Source organism: Diadema antillarum, unplaced genomic scaffold (genome assembly GCF_040938485.1).
Source record: "Diadema antillarum isolate AM-2024a unplaced genomic scaffold, OU_Dant_1.0 scf00000128, whole genome shotgun sequence".
NCBI classification, from domain to species: Eukaryota; Metazoa; Echinodermata; class Echinoidea; order Diadematoida; family Diadematidae; genus Diadema; species Diadema antillarum.
Window position 1 is genome coordinate 6,135,001 of NW_027271017.1, and position 18,430 is coordinate 6,153,430.

At 38.0% G+C, this 18,430-nt stretch overlaps 1 protein-coding gene across 1 annotated transcript in view; it reads left to right on the forward strand.

Annotated features, from left to right (window-relative positions):
• The first annotated feature begins 16,416 nt into the window (after window positions 1–16,416).
• The window catches only part of LOC139720438 (monocarboxylate transporter 7-like), a 60,396-nt gene continuing 58,382 nt past the window's right edge, over window positions 16,417–18,430 (forward strand). Inside the window, exon 1 of the mRNA XM_071631798.1 lies at window positions 16,417–16,893. Coding sequence (XP_071487899.1) covers window positions 16,638–16,893 — 256 coding nt within the window. The 5' untranslated portion in view covers window positions 16,417–16,637. The remainder of the gene's footprint in view (window positions 16,894–18,430) is intronic.

Here is an 18,430-nt window from a genome sequence, read left to right on the forward strand (position 1 = left end):
TATAAGGACTCTGCTCTCGACGGGAACAAGCTAGGAGATAGGTCGTGTATACTGTTATTGCGGAGATCAATATTACGTCCGAGGAAGTTTACATCACACGGTATGTTATTAGACAATTGATTTCCGTCTGTCTGTGTCAAATATAGGACAGGGTGATATCGTTGTCATGACAATCGGTCCATTGGCATTGACAATAAACACTGGTTAACACGGTGAGGATGACAACCTCTTTGAAAGTGGCAGTCTATAACTATGATATATAATATGATATATAATGTATAATATATAATATATAATATGTATCATTTAATATGTAATATAATATTATGATATATAACATATTATATAATATATATATATATATATATATATATATATATATATGTGTGTGTGTGTGTGTGTGTGTGTGTGTGTGTGTGTGTGTACATTGTCTTGTCTCCTCTCATACACTTGAACACTCACTTTAAGTATGTTAATGCATTACTTCTTTTTCTTTATGGGACAAAGGCAAGCATACTTGCCTTGCTTGCATACTTACCATACTTGTCCTTTTTGGTCAAATGACATTTGAAATACTTTAAAGATTTACATTATTTGTTCTACGTGTGTATAATGTTCCGTTCCTTCCTTTAGTTAGATTAAAAAATTGTTACAAGGCATATTATGTTAAGAGGCCGTTGTCCAAGTCAAGTGTTTTGCTTATTGATAACAGTCTCCTCCACCTCCATTTATGTATTATTTCACATGATTAATATTTGTAATGTGAAATTTTGTTTATATTTTCATGACTGTAAATTGTGAATAGTTATATGCTCGATATTGTTATACTTATTTTCTGTTATGTACAAGCGGATAAATAAAACTTACTGAAACTGAAACTGAATCTGAAACTTCGTTTCAAGCTTAACAGTTATGGTAATATGATTAATTGTCATTAGATACATAGCATTTCTATCACTACTTTTAAAGAGTAAGCACCTTCCAATCACGATTCTCTTATAAATGAATAAATGAATGATTGAATATAAAAAATATGTATGCATGGAGATATACAATTATGAATAAATGAATGGATTATTGGATGAATTAGAATGAATTAATCGATGAATACTTGAAATAAAAAACGAAATAAAGAGTGAGTGAAAGATTGAATGAATGGGTGCCATAAATTAGGCCTACTATGGATGAATGTTTACTAGTTAATAGGCCGACGGGATGACTCAGTAAATAAATGGATAAATGAATGAATAAATGAATGAGTGAATGAACAACTAAGCGAATGGAACTAGAAATATCTATTATGCTTTGTCAATCGTTGTAGGTGAATATACTCGCAAGTTGACTTGAAACTATCAGCTCCAGAAAACTTACTTTGGATTTAGTAAAAGGGAAACTTTCAGACTTGGTGAAACTACAAAGCTCCTTGTCTTTCCACCAGGGTAAACGAACCGTGTCGTGTAAAATAGAGTAAGTGTAATCACACTATCCATGAAGCGTTGACCGAGACTGTATGAGGACATTGCAGTTAAAAACATCAACGACTGAGAGTTCCAAACACTTTACTGACCATCCGCTCTGCTAACGCTAACAATAACAAAAATGATAATGATAATAGTAACAACATCGACAACGATAGTAATAACAATAATGAGGATAATGATAATAATAATAATGATGATAATAACAATAATAATGATTATAACAGATAATGATAGCAATATAATAAGAACATATCATGACTACTTCAGTCAAACGTAATAGTCGGCACAGAATGCCCATTATGAAATCACAATATTGTGGGATTTTTTGAGTGTGTGTGCGTCTGTGTGTGTGTGTGCGCGGTTGTGCGTGCTTTTTGGGGTTGTTGTTGTTGTTGTTGTTGGAGAGAAGGAAGTGCTGACGCATAAGTCACTGACACAGACTGGTAAAAAGGACCAGACTGATGTTTATTGTCCGAGTCCTAATCGTTTGGCGGTCGGTTAACACGCATAATCCTATTTCCACCTGCACATATCACATTACGGCACTGCTGCCCCCGCACTTTTGCGTTACGCCGTGCGGAATTACATCTTTGCGTGCCAACTAAGAAAAACCGCGAGAAAGCCAAAGCTTTAAATTTGCCCACATTTTGACGGTTCACGTTTTCCGTATTATGAAAAATGAGATGGTCTGTAGTCAAATTGGTATAATTCGAAGCATTTCCAGTGTCGTGATTGACGAAGTGCAGACACACGCGTTTTCCGTTTTATTGAGACTTTCTTTTAACTTACTGTGTATAAAATTGAAATTTTCCCTCTTCAATAATATCATTAATAATATGTGCAGTGGTAACTTTATGGGGTAAGATTTCAAGAGGCAGAATTTCCTTTTAGTATCATTTCCAATATTTTTAGAATTTTTGGATTCTTCAATATAGCGATGATCATATATAAAACAACGACGCAACAGCAAGCGCTTCGCATAACCTAAAAAAAAAAAATGGATTTGCTTTCTGTATTTCTGTATACAACAACACGTATTACTAATGAAAACGAAGTATCCAAAACAGGGTGTAAAAGATACAAATCAATACAGGAATCCTGTGAAAAACACCGTCCCTATTACTATACTATAACATAGGGTAAACCAACATTGAATACTATTATTCTACGTTAACAAAGGAAAAAAAAACCATGTAGGACTGACACCGTGAATGTCTATCTAGACACCCTAATTAGCGAAAGTGAAGTTTAATGAAAATTAAGGTCATGCAGGCGGCATCAGTAACATAGGGATAAAGCTTGATGTGACGATACAGACGATCCCAGATCCATAGTATATGGCTGACCGTGAAATTGAGCAGCGAGTAGAAGTGGTCGTCTCTATATGAAAATATTTTGTGAGACATATCCGGTAGAAGCCAAATGACGTACAGTATTCAAAGCCTGACTCCCACTTTCCTCATTGAAGCTACAGAATAATGCAAATTATGTCGTTTCACAGTGTATATTACTTTATTAAGATTACTCTCACGCTCCCTGTTACATTCCACGTTTGCAAATCATAAAAATGTCTATAGAGAAACATATCAGACCTGTCACAGTACAACACAAATGAGAATGCTGTAGTGTAAGGATGCATATGAGAAAGCCGGGACAGCTATAGCCGTGGCCACAATATATCTTTTCGCCAAAATGCTGCATATAAGTTGACTCGTTTTGGCGGTCGTTGGTCATGATAAATATCGAGGAAAGAGCCGCGGGTCATTGATTTCAGAGTGCCGTCGGGTTGAATCCACCACCATCAATCTCTGTCGGTCGTCTTTATACTGTTGATTGTTGGCTACATACACATGATATATCACTAGCTCTTTCCATCTCTCTTTTTAAGCCTTATTTCACTCTCATATCACGTGGATTTAGCTCAATCCTTCTGCCGAGAGACCATTTATCACTCAAAGACGCATAGATTTGCAACTTTGTAGATTTATGATTCATTATACATATATATATCACTATATACATATATATATATATATATATATATATATATATATATATATATATATATATCATACAAACAATATGTACAAAAGATATGTACATACACACGCACATATATACATGTATATATACATGTATACACACACACACAAATATATATATATATATATATATATATATATATATATATATAAGGGGAGAGACCCTTGTATGTGGTAAAATTGGTATGATCAAGGGGAGACACCTCCTTGAACAATGTCCTTGGTGTAGAGATAGGAAGAGGAATTACACGGAAAGGGATGTCGTCCTCTGGGTGTTCATTTGACGCCCTCTGCCGTCCGCTCTCTCCCATTTCTCCCTCTTTCTCCCCCTCCCCCTCCCCCTCTCCCTCTCCCGCCCCCTCTCTCTCCCTTTCTCTCTCTCTCCTTGTACCTCTACCCCATCCCTCTTCCCGTTTTGCACATCGGGCGACTCTGGTCTCTGATGACTGACTTTAAGTGGAATTCAGCACCATGATCAACTTGGCTCAATTGAATTGAGTCATATTAGATGAACAGAATATAGTACAGATGTTTCGTCAAGATGAAATGAGAAAGTTAACAAATCTTCACATTTCCCGATGTTTCACAAATCATTTGATACTATAGTCGTAGTCACACACTCAATTGATCGGCAATCTCCAATCAAATTGTACAGAAATCTTTACAAAATTTATTTTTTTGTTTACATGAAATCAATCAGAGGAAGACGTGTAATTTGTATCATTGTAGTCTTGCATGCAATAACCTGGCAACGGTGACCGTTGGAGAGAAAGAAGTTACAATATTGCTGATAAATCAGCGACCCAAAGCATGATTCCGACTATATTTTTGTGCTCAAACCAACAGGAAAGTTGTGAAATGACGACCTCCTCATTTCTTCCCGTTTAGGCGTATATTAAAGTTATGTGAAATCAGACTACACATAATTGATGCACTTAACCAAGACACGACAACATCTGACAATGTATAGTGACATCTCTTTGGCAAGCGGGGATGCATTTTGAACCAGAGATCTCTTACATTTCCATCTCGACGTAAATTGCAGAAATCAGGAGGACTGCCAAAGAGGGTTTCTACCTTTAAAAGTGATATCACGCCCGTCAAAACTCTCAGGACTATATAACGGCGCTCCACTTTTCTCATCACAGTACTCTTCCCTCCAGGGATGAGTACATCGATGATAATGAAAAGAAGAAGAAAAAAAGTACATTAATTCCGGAACATGTTCAATCAGGAACACAAATCTAATCTACATTCTCATTTGTGCGAGATGGGCCGGCCCATACGACGGAAGTTCACATCCGAGATTGCATGTTTGGTTGCTAGATGAAGCCGACCGAGTGCTCGGAATTATCATTGCGCTGCATTATATTGCACTGCATGCGGGCACTCACCGTATCTTCTTATTGATTTCACAACACCTCGAGTCAGTGCGCCGCTAATGGACTGTCCAGGCAACGATAGGTTGTGCGGAGTTGTTGCTGTTGTTTTTGTTTTTCTTCTACCGATGTCATTAATGTGTCTTGACAAAAATGGCGAACTGCGGTACATGTGTATGCACTCTGGAGTCAAGTAAAGTACATCAGTTTGGAAGGGTCTCATTGAGTGATTATGGAAACCATGTGTAACTAACAACCAATTTTATGAGATAAAAGAAAATGTCAAATGTTATCCCAAACCCGATCCCATTAACGCAGACACACACATACACACACACACACACACACACACACACACACACAAATGAAACTGAAATGATACCGTAGAAGTGATTAAGCTAGGAAGGTATACGTTTGTATTAGATGCTAACGTCGTATTCGCTTGAGTGCGACCCTTTACACACCACGATTAATTTGACTTTGCCCATCTTCACGCTCTGATTAAAACGCACAATGCATATCTCATTATGTCGTTACTTCAATAAGTATCGTTTGCCTTAGCTTCCTTGTTCCAACATTTTTTTTCTTTCTTAGTGAACTATCGTAAGTTTGTCTTGAAATGGCATGAATAGATATGTTGTTGTTTTGTTTTTTTCAAATCTGTTTTCTGCAAACTTGCTGGTGACATTTTTTACTCTTGTACCAACACTGCAGAGATTATTTCGGGACGTCAAGATACAGTGGCGTGTTGTCGATATTTCTTTGGTTTTCTGTGACCGATGTACCGGTATTCTTACTCTCGTACACTAGCCAACAGAGTGGATATATTGGATTTTTTTTTTTGAGAAGTCAGCCCTTCTAGCATGTCTAACTCGAACATATTCTCCTATTTCACACCTTCATCTTTACACTCTTATATTATACCACTGTCTGTTCATTTGTTGTTGTTGTTTTTTGTGTGTCACATTTTTGGGGATTATCATAATATTCCCCACTGCTGTCTTAATGATCACCCTTTCATGTCGATTTCAAAAGCAGTTTACCAACCCTTGAATTACCATCTTGGTATTTTTTTTTATTCTTTTTTTTTACCAGCGGATCCCCCCCCCCCTTGAATTACCATCTTGGTATTTTTTTTTATTCTTTTTTTTTTTACCAGCGGATTTGGGGGGGGGGCACCCCCCCCCCCCCATGCCCCCCGTAGTTACGCCACTGGCTGTCTACAAACCGATCTTCCTCCTCGACCACATCGACTGTCTGCCTGTTGCATCACGATGAACTGACTCGATCGTGGGCAATTAATAAAGGACATTCAGCCTTTCCAGACTCGAGAGCGAGTTAATCCCGCACGAGGGCGCAAGTTCGAATGGTGAAATGAAGAAAAAAAAAAAGGATCCAACAACAATAACAAAGCAAAGCAGAAACAAACTCACATCGGACGAGTATCGGGGTTAAACTTTCAGCACTTCATAAGTGGCGCGGAAATTATTAATAACAGGCCTAGATCCAGCCGGCCCTGTGAGGTCAGTTATCTGCGCGTCGACACCTGTTCCTGGCCTAGAAGTCACTCCAAGTCCAAGTGTCGGGAGGAAGAACTCTTAGTAGGAATTAGGCCCCGGGCTATCAGGAGGGTTTCGGATCGGCTGTGGAGCAAAGGCACAGAGGATCAATTTTAATCTAATTTGTACGAAATCTGTTTGTCTGTATCTTGACGTCAAACAAAGATACTAAAGGATTACCAACGTAAAGTCAAAGTTGGAAGCAAATATGTACAGATGTATAATTATACTTGTGTACTGTGATGAATATGTATATGTGTTTGTGGATAATGTAATGATATAATTTATGAGTGAAATTTGTATTCTGTAACAGATCCATCTTTACAACAAATCAAAGCAATCCGTCACGTACTCAACAAAGAGGTGATAGGATCAAAGGCACAAGCTCCTTCATTATCAGACGTGGAAGAAACTAATTCCCAAAGAGTATACGAGCATAGTCATCAAAGTGCGTTGAACCTAGATAAGCGGTGGTTGCCCCTTATTGCTCTGATGGCGTGATGCTCTCAAAATTAACGTCATTATGGTGAAAGTGGTGGAGCATCCATTCATGTTGTCTGATGACCAAGGACGTCCATGGAAAAGAGTGGAAAATCATCAGTCTTGCTGTCGATTATCATATCCTCAAGTGAATCTGGAATCTGGTGTACATTATATATATATATATATATATATATATATATATATATATATATATAAAACAGAAACCAAATTCGCAACAGTTTGTTTCGGCACACAAATTTTCAAGCGATTCTCTCTTTCTCAAGTGTTCTTGATTCAAAAACACTTGAAAAAGATCAAATCGCTCGAAAATTGATTGTGTGCCGAAATAAACTGTTGAACTTGGTTTCTGTTTTATATTTGATATCATTGGACCAACACTCGGATTACTTACAATATGTATAATACATACATATAAAAAAACCCAAATATAAAATAGTGTGTGTGTGTGTATTATACATATTTCACGAGAGAAACCATCTTCTAGAGATTGAATGCAAAATAAGTCATAAATTCTTCATTCATTCAGTTTTGTCAGCCAAAGACTCAAAATGTCTACTCATTCTTCACAATCATTTTGTGTAAAGTATATAGAATGCTTGCTCTCGATGGCTTCTTGCATAAATACATAGATAGGTAAATGAATAGATACAAAGATAAATGAATGAATGAATGAAATAATAAATAAACGAATAAATAGATAGACAGATACATAAATAAATGACTAAATAGATGATCAAAAATACGTCTATGTACGTATATTATGTATCATCATTTATTTATTTATCTATCTATTAATTCATTCATTTAAGAGAAAGAGAGAGCAATGATTATTATGTAAACAGGTCAATCCAAAACCGTGAATGCAAAGATTGAAGTGGAGATGAATGTCAAGCCAAGATGAGAGGAAAGCTCATTCATTTTCACTGTTCGGTCAATTTGCATATAATCTTATGATTGCCTGCTGCATAGAATATAGTGCCGGGAAAATGCGTTGTTGTTGTTGTTGTTATTATTATTGTTTACGTTGTTGTTGTTGTTGTTGTTGTTGTCATCCTTGTTGTTGTTGTTGCTGCTGCTGCTGCTGGTGGTGATGTTGTTGTTTTTGTTGACTGATAGATATACACCGTATTGCTGCATATTTAACGAACGTGGTAACGTGACCCGGTGCCATGCAGACATGAGCATACCAGAAAACATATCATTCTACCGGCTGTTCTCGAGTAAAATTACGCTTTACGTTTTTCTTATTGCGATTGCTTGATAGTGAAGGTTCTGTGTCGCCACCTTTCGTCTGATTCATGCGTTATAGGAAAAAGGAAATACACTACGAAAAAGTCCCTCATTTCGAAATACTAGCTGCCCTGAAAAAAAAAATGCCGTGAGCTAATGCAGCATAGAATTGCAGTCCCTTTCCGGCTTGTCGGAATCAACCAATATAACAACAACATAATGAGGTATGTTCTTGCTATACGCCCCATTTGATATGTTGTGTGTGAGAGCGAGTGTCTGTTGAGGAGGTTGACATATAGAAAGATTTGTAGCGATTGTGCTTGGCAAATGTATTTTGCGAAGTTGGCGATGATAAATGGGGAAAGATCTTTATGAGTTTTATCTAGTCAACATTTAAAGTGGCGCAGTCTTTTTTTTTTTTTTTTGGTCTAAATCGACAAGCCAACAGCATGTAGTCCTCCAAGAAAGATTATACAAGGTGATCGGCTGACGGTCCAGCTTCAAACAAATCACTGAGGTCTATAATTTTCCTTCGTCTTGTTTTGACATGTGTTGTGAAAATTACTTCACCTATGTAGTCAATTTTACATGGAGGAAGTGAATAGAAGTAGAATTTATGTAACCTGTATCTCTACTGGAGGAAGGGAGGGTTGTAGATGATTATGTATATTTCATTTATCTGGAGGCTTGCGCTGTGCACGAAAAGTGTTAAACACGGGGTTGCACTTGCATAATCATTCAGACAGAAAGAAATATGTGACCAATGAAATGACGAATTCCTTATTGTCATTCTGAGTGTGGAGAGGTGGTGCAGAGAATCAACGAGTACCTCTTGACGGGCGATTGACGGTACTAGATCGAGTGGAATCCCAGTTACATCCGGAAGCGAAGCCTGGTCAAATTTCAGAAAGCTGATAGCTGTTCCCGTGACGAGCGTGCGAACATTACATCGTCATGTTCCTGCAGCTACATGCGCCGGTAAAGATGGAGACAGAGATAGATATATAGGTATAGAGAGATAGAGATAAAGATAGGACTATACTGACAGACAGAATGATAGACTGATATGTTGATAAGCCGATATTACTCAAGAACTCGATCTGTACTGTAGGCTTGGATTGCCAAGTGGCAATTGCAGACACGTTGTCATGGTTACCTTGATATTTTTGCTACAACGATATTCCTCTTATATGTCTTACGCAGAATCTAAGCCCGTATACACGTTGTAGGTTGTAAATACAAATCCCGTTTGTTTATGAGTTTGTATTTTAAGCGTTTCATCATGTTTTGAAAATCAGGTATTTTATATACATGCAGTTAAAGACGCTTGAAATATACAGTTGTGCACGTTGTGTGTATCAACATTTTTCCTTCTAGGTAAGTAAGCTTTATATTTGTTCAGTGTGTAATTGGATGTGATGAATGTAAACAACGCGCATGCACCCACCGATATAGAATGCATATAATACACATTTTCCCATCTATTTCTCCTTTTCTGAAAAAAAAATGTATATGCAACCATAAACACCACATAATTATCTTATAGATACCAAGTAATTTCAAATGTTTACATCTGTGATTTGTTATGTGATAAAGGTAGCATAATTCAAACTAAGTCATATGGAATTAATTTACGTTGCAATAAACAGTAGGTAATACAAATCATGTTATATCTGAAACAGATATGAGTATGAGATACTAAGATGTATGAATATAAGTCATATGGAATTAATTTACGTTGCAATAAAGAATGGGTAGTACAAATAATGTTATACAGATATGAGTATATAAGATACTATACCTAAGTCATATGGAATTGATTTACGTTGCGATAAACATGCAGTGGGTAATATATACAAATAATGTTAAACAGATATGAGTAGCCTGTATGAGACCCATAAGATGTATGAATATAATGCATACGGATACTAGAGGGGAGAACTGTTCACTGGAATTGATACAGCCTGAGGCCCCCCTTCTGGAGGTAAGCCGATTCTCATTCTTTAACATCGTCATATCAACCATCAGCGAGAGACAGCGTGGCGTCGACAGACCATCGCTGCAGTCTCGGGCACGTGGCGACGATGCAAGCCGGAGTTGCTACGCGGCAACATGAATGTATAATAAATGCAGAATGGATACAAGGTGTGAGGAGAAAAACAGACCCAACACATGAACGTGACATCAACGAAATTCGATCCCATTAATCCCATTTTTCATTTTTTCAGAAAGTACACTTCATCGGCTTTCTCCTAAAATGTATGCACATGATGATGATAATAACGATGAAAGTTAATGAATGATTGTTTGATTACCGTTTTTCTTATGATGATGGTGATTATTATTATTACTATCATCATCATCATCATCATCATCATCATCACAGTCATCATCATCATCATCATCATCATCATCGTCATCATCGTCATGATGGCTTTATTCGATTTCTTAAGGCACAGTACGCTATCACAGTCAAGGAAAAGTCTGTATTTTCAGCAATATCTCCATTATACCATCGGCATCTCGCGGTGGGATTTCATAGCCAGAGTTTAACATGGTATAACAGGTTTAATGTTTCGTCTGAAGGCATCCACAGAACTGATCAGACGTAATTCTCGGCGAAGCGTGTTTTTTTTTCTGCCCCACCCTGTAGATGTCCTAGACGTGGATGACAGCATGAATGGATGAGGGGAGCGAAGCAGGGGAAACAGGAATGGCAGGATGGAGTGGATGATCAGAGGCAGCTTAATGATGAGGACGTATCCTGCGGCCATCATACCCGCATCCACGTTGTCGCCATGGCAGCAACTCTTCCTCTATATACCTGACAGCATCACTTTGCTTCCTGTGACAGCATTGGCAGGTTGGACGTACGAATACCAACATTATAATCGTGAAATGCTGCCGACAAAACTTAATGTGAAGTGACACCGACGCAGCAGATTCCTTCTCGAAGTACTTTTCTCCGAATTGATGACTGGCCTGCGAGTGAACATTTTATAGAATGACGATAGACATGATTATTATTGCCATCATGCTAATTTCTCACCTTCGCTTCAGACATAGTGCAAAGTACAAAGTCTTAAGAATCAAACATTGGGAACAAGACTCGGGGCTTATGGTTTCAGATATCACAAATGCTTGCGTTTTACTTACGTGGCTTAACTGTGATTTACTATTATATTTCAATGATTAGGGTAGATTAAAAAAAATTCATGTTGACGATCTAAAAACACCTGTCAAAAGTAAAAAACGATTTCTCACCCACTTTGTCTAGGGTTTAACTCTTGAACTACTCGTCTGCTGTCTTTCAACTCTCTTATCTCTCTACGTCTGTAATTGCTGCTGCACCCGTTCATTTTGGTTTGATGGTACTAGTACGTGTAAGGCTGTAAAAAGTAACTACTTATCAGGTTATATCCAGTGTTTAAAAAAAAAAAAAACCTGCACAAATATGATGCAAAAAAGAAAGACTTCCCGGACATTTTGTTAAGCTCTGCAGTTGACAAAACTATTGCTCAGAAGAAAGTGAGAATAACATTGAATTCTCACGCAACTAAACCTGAAAAGAGAAAAAAAATAGTGCGTGAAGTGCTATCCAAGCGATGTGTATGTGTAGTACTAGTATGTGGTCGTTCATATCCTTTGTGACGTCATGTTATAATCGATACATCGCTTTGTTCGTTTCTTTATTGTCTTGATTGATTTTGCACACAGAGGTAAAATGTCCTTCGGAGACGGACATCGAGATTGTGAATCATCAGGTGTGGTTATATACATGCAATGTGAGTGCAATGCTCCTGGTTACGATCAATTTTGAGGGCGATATGTTCGGTGTGTGACGTCATCGGATCATCATCATCACCATACTGGGTTTGTACAAAACCATGAACCAACATGGCACGGCAGTCTAGCGATCACTTTTTATGACAACCGTTTAAACAACGAGATTTCCGATCTTAATCATCGTTCTTCGTGTTACTGAGACTCAGACATGTCAAATCACTGAGGATATATTAACATTTTACACATCCGCTTTTTGTTTTTCTTTTCAGGGGTAGATATCATCTCGAACGCCAATCTGGAGGATGTATGAGGGCTTTAGCTTATAGTGAATGGCGATTAAGATAACAATGAGTTGTCATTCCTAGGAATGGTGCGTTGACTCACTGCCCAGTCAGGGTTCCTCTGCAGAATTTAGAAGATTGAGTAAGTGCTAGACCTGCGAATAAAATATGACCCTGCATCACAACACCACTAAGAGGTCGCCAGACATGACTTTTTAGTTAAGAGCGGATTCAGAAAAGAGCAAACTCTAAGCTCTGAAATGACACACACTACAATAAGGGACTTTCCAAACACATTTAGATAATGGAAGGAAAGTACTTACTTTGGAAAAGTGTGTACTGAGAAAAGAGGCTTTGCAGTTTTATAGAGTCCAACTGGTCAGGCGCGTAATTTCACGCAGCTATGCTCTCTGCAATGAATTTAACAATCAAAAGGATATAAAGCTCCATGGCAACAACTCTGAAAAGATCATTAAACTAAAGTGAAAGTTTGCACATCCTTAAGTACTTTTTATTCATGACAGATACTAACTTCCCATGCAATAGCATCATCCTTTCAAAAGTTTTTAGAGTTGAAAGTGTAAAGTGTTTGAATTCGTAGATCTGCGAAAGCCTATACGCCAGGCCGAAACAAAGTGTTCTGGGAAAACAAATGCAAAAACAGAAGTTATTTCCCACGCGTCTTATAATCTCAAACTTTTATAATACATTGAAGAATTGCTCTTTCAAAAAGTATTAAAAACAAACTTAAAATTGTTTATAAAAAGTGAAAGCTTGCACATCCTTAAGTACTTTCTATTCATGACAGATACTAACTTCCCATGCAATAGTATCATCCTTTCAAAACTTCTTAGAGTTGAACGTGTAAAGTGTTTGAATTCGTAGATCTGCGAAAGCCTACGCCAGACCGAAACAAAGTGTTGTTCTGGGAAAAAAAATGCAAAAAAGAAGGTAATTTCATACTCGTCTTATAATCTCAAAATTTAGAAATACATCGAAGAATTGCTCTTTCAAAAAGTATTAAGAACAAACTTGAAATTGATTATAGGTTTTCCATTTTAACCTGTTTTAAGTCGTCATGGGAAACCAGGTCATGCAACTTTTTGCTGGTATTTTGATGCACGGTCACGAATAAAATAAAACAAAACAAAAATCAAATCAAGAAATCATACATTCAAATCAATCTAACATTGCTATTATTCGCAATGGCTGTGATTAATGCTTCTCTTTCAAGGCTGTAATCCAGGTCCATGATTATCTAGAATGATGTCACGTGCTAACGGCAGGAAGTCATACAATGAACATGATATGAAGGGAAAAATTTGAGACAAAAATTGAGCAAAACTTTCATCTCTTCCCTACCGAAGCCATAGGTTCCTTTAGCTAAGGTTTTACCCAGTAAACCAGGGATTTAATGATATTTACATTGGCCTATACATGCGCCACCATCAGCGTTTATTTAGTGGAATATGATTGTTGGTTCAAGTGACTATAGAAGAAAAAAGGTACTAGTGTTTATCACTATCAGACTACAAAATTACTTCCACCTATTATATGTTACGCGTAGACTTTCGTGATTTTCTCAAATCTTTTATCTGGTTTAAGGTAAAAATATTTATTGGCTCTTAATCGGAAGTTACTGACAGCGATTATAAACGACGACGGGGAAGGGGGGGGGGGTGGGTGGGAGAAAGAAGGTGCTGATATTTATACAGCAACGCATGAAACCCCTAGACGATAATGTGCCATGGCATATTATTTAGCCTGTTTAGTTGATTATTGCAAAGTGATGAAGCAGAGACCAGGGTTTGGCCCAAGCCTTGTATGGACGTTCGCTGTAATTGTTGTTTTTTCTATCTTCTTTTTTTTTTTCTCTCTCTCTCTCTGACTGTGATGGAGGTCATGGCGAAATATCCAATCAGTATGATGAAAATTCCGCCTTTCCCCTCTTCGGAGGAGAACATTTTCCCGACGCCTGTGCTTCCGTCTTCCCTTGTATATTCTCCTTCTTTCATTTTTTTTCTTTTCCCCCTTTTCCTCCCTTTATAAATACACACACACTTTCTCCCTCTCTCTCCTCGAAGACATGTACACATCCTCTCTATTTGATACTAATTTCCCCCATCTTTCTCACTCATTCATGCTTATTCTCTACACCTTGAAAACACATACACATACATACACACACACACACACACACACACACACACACACACACACACACACACACACACACACACACACACACACATACACACAATTAGATTCCTCTGAATGAAGTTATAGAGTACCAGCCAGGTCGCTGAACTTTAAACGTGCTCCCAAGTGCTTCGATGTTAAATCGATTTGGAATATATTCTTACGTTCCTCGTTCCATTCCACCGTCTTAATACTTCTTCCTCTTATATTTCTGCTCGGATGTGGTGAGTAATTCTGTCCACGTGACTAACAGATCTCTAGCAAATTCCCATCATATACCCCCAATCTACGATTTTCTGGGAGAATTCCAAGTGATATACCCAAGAGCAGGTGAAATGCAAGACCTTTATGTTATCTCTCGCTCTATGAATCTATATAAGTCGAGGAAAACGGACTAGATGCTGCTATAATGAAGGACTTATACAGGCATTTGCGACGACAAATCGTAATATACATTATCATCCTCTTAAGACTTCCATTACCGTTGACAACCTCTAATAGTTTGCAATGTCAATGGAGTTTGAAGAGTTGGTCCCAACAGACGGTGAAACAGGATTCTATTTAAATGCAATATCGTGTTGGATATTTCAATTTTTCAATTTCAATTTATTTTCGTATTTCTCGATGGAAAATACATGGTATATAACAAAATATAATACAGAATGTCCAGCTTGGATATATACATGAAGAAATAGGAATACAAAAGTAATACATAACGGTCGATGTGTCATTTTCAATCAAAGTAAAAGATGCGAAGAGAAATACGATGGAACCTACTAAAAAGCAAAGCTTGTTGAGTGTAGGTCCCAACAAAAGCCTAGTAAGGGGAACAGGATGAGGAGCACGGGTACAATTAAGACCAAAAGTAATGATAAACAAAAGAGAATGACTATTACTCGGGGCTCAGAAGATTCTTCTCACATGCATTTATGTGTGTGATAAAATGAGAACAAGTAACCACATGCTGCACACTATAGCAGTTGCTCTCATAGCAATTTAGACATGGATATAGGTCGAGAGGAGCAAGAAGGAGCGAAGGGGGGGGGGGAATGATGGCAAATTATTGAACACCCGCACACACATCACACATACAAAATAATGACGCATCTTACCTGCATACGATGCATACGACTTTCTTCCATCAGATACTTAACGCATTACTCATTAACGCATTAAGATGGATACGATATCTTATACTCAGTTATCTGTCAATTCATAACAATTCTCTTATCAATTCTCACTATATTTTTATTATACACAATGGCATGCATGCCTCTTACAAATCGTTTAAACAATTATATTTACATACTTATATACTTACATATTTATATGATCTTGACAAAATCGTTGTTTCGCGAAAAAACAACAACTAAGAGTAACTTTGTTAGATTTTTGTCAGATTCTTATCAAACTTTTTGCTATTCATCTTGTGTCATCTTTCCCTTTCGTGAAATTTAACTTGAGCGGGAACTGAGGCACTTCTCTTTGAGCCTACAATCAGACTGGATTTCACTCATCTGTTTCATTACAACATTTCATCTCTGCACGTACGGTTCTGTCTAATCGAATTGTGGATATTCCATTCCTTGAACAGGACTATTCAGTGTATGGCCTATCAATAAAAGGGGAAAAAAAGATAAGCTTTCAATGTTGGGAGGGGGGACACGAAATACACTTCTATGAGGTCTGAATTTTGACCTGTCGATTTCATTATCATTAGCCCGTTCCTGTAGCAGAATCGAAATATGGTATCCTATACGTGAAGGCGTCCGTCATTTACACAACGTGTGCGTAACCACGCGCCAGCCAATGCCCTGTGTTTCACCCATTAGTCGCTGTCCGCTCGAGGTATTTCGGCGCCGCACGCAAGAAAGAAGCCGTTGTTTCTTTCCCTTGTACTTCATTGCACTCTGTGCATTGGCCTGGTGGCGATCGAGCAGACGGTAAAATGAACTCATCGAATCAATACGCATCCCGCTGTTAGGTCCATTGTGCATCTTTGTCATTACGGAATGATTTTCACCGCATTTTATTTGCTATCGATTAGGCGCTTTGGGCAATGAACAATGATATTGACAGCGATGTGATAACGTTGACGGAAAAATAACTAGCTGTGAGGGATCATATAGATTTGAAAGACGGTAGTATGAGTGGCGTGTAAAGGTGAACATTAAGCATGTTTCGTCGGGTGAAGACAGGGGAGGATGGGCAGTCGACGGCGCCCAGACCTCCGGCGAGGAAGACGACATGCAATGCCCTTCGATGTCAAGCAGCTCTGCTCATCTTGTACGCCCACCTCTGTCTTTTTTTCGGTATCGGCATCTCGACAAGCCTCACTGTGTTCCTCGACGACATCGTACAAGAGCTCGACTCTAGCGTTGCCACCCTGGGGATATTCTTCTCAGTCCGTTCCCTCACGTTTGGAATCACAAGTAAGACATCCACTTGTTCCTATAGAAACTGTAAATGCTAGCGACAACCGTAGCGAACAAGAGGACGACGTAGAACTTATTGTGGTCAGTTGGACATTGTGAAATTCACAATGTACACAGCTTTTCCACTTGTAGTACCTGTTAATAGAATATTTTACAGTGTCAGTTATGAAGCAGATTTCACTTGCAACGTATCTATTTCAAATGGTTCAGTAATCGAGAATACATAATTTTCATCGTCAAATTTTACGATAATGTAAATTTCACGAAACGCGTTTAGATAAAGTGAAGGGAAGAAAATTTGATGTACTTTGCTCTTTGGAAATTATCGAGTTTGTGATTTAAACCCTTACTCCACGTCTAAGTCTAAGAAAAGTTCAAATTAAGTGTACATCATTTGTGTTGAATATGATTCAGGTCTACCCACATCTTTTTTTTTTCGGCAGATATAAATTAGCCTTTGCCAGTATTGTAAATGGAATAACGATTGTTCTTCTTGAAGGTTATAAAAACTTTGAAAGTTATTGTTTTGACAACACTCCATGAAATAAAAAAACAACAACGAAAGACGCGGACAAAGGATTGCATGCACTGCGGAGCATGATGAGGAATATATGAACGCCAATGGAGTGATGCTTTCATGCAAATGACAATGTGCATGGGGTTCGACAGAGGTTATCTATTGAATGAAAGTACGAGTGTATGTCGTTGACACGCTCGTAAATGCAGATGATATGAGATGTTTTAGGGATGGGGACGTCACCTGAGCTAAGAAAACGAAGACTTTAATAATAGTATATCAACAGGTGCTAATTATGAATGGAATCTGTTTGCTTGTCATTTTTCGATCAATATTTCCGAACTGGAAAGGGGGGGGGGGTATTTTATAAAGGTAGCTAATTTCGTTGCTTACATTCTTTACAAAGTGACATACTGATTATGAACAAAGCGTAGCCATGGTGACCTTATAATAACAATCTGCGTGAGTGATGCAATAATTATGACCCATCAACAAAATCTACTTGTGACTGTTTACAGCAACAGAACTAAAAACATCCACGTTATGGGATTGAAAGACGCACAACGTCCTAAGTATGTAGGCTTATAAACGTGACTGGATAATGAGAAGGCCTACGTTAGATGCTTATATATAATTTTGTGTACGCATATCCCCAAAGTGCACAGATCCTACAATTTGCAACCCGAAGAAGAAAAACATGACATCGGGGTGGGGTGGTGTTACAACTCCGTTATGTGACTGCTAAGAATGTGTCCGGCGCATTTGTCAGCAAATCATTACGCACAAAGAGCAGTGGCTCCTCATTATCACAGCATGCATGTGGAGAAGACATGGCCATGGCTCCACGCCAGGCAATTTTGTTAGCACACCGGGAGCTTTTCCGGCTCGTTCCTTGTTCTCCTGGAACATTCACTGATCAGCGTCCATTGAAAACATTTATAAGCTTCTGGAAACTTGAGTATTTACGATTATCATGGGCGGAAGATTTCTTTGTGTGTGTCTGTATCAAATTCGAGA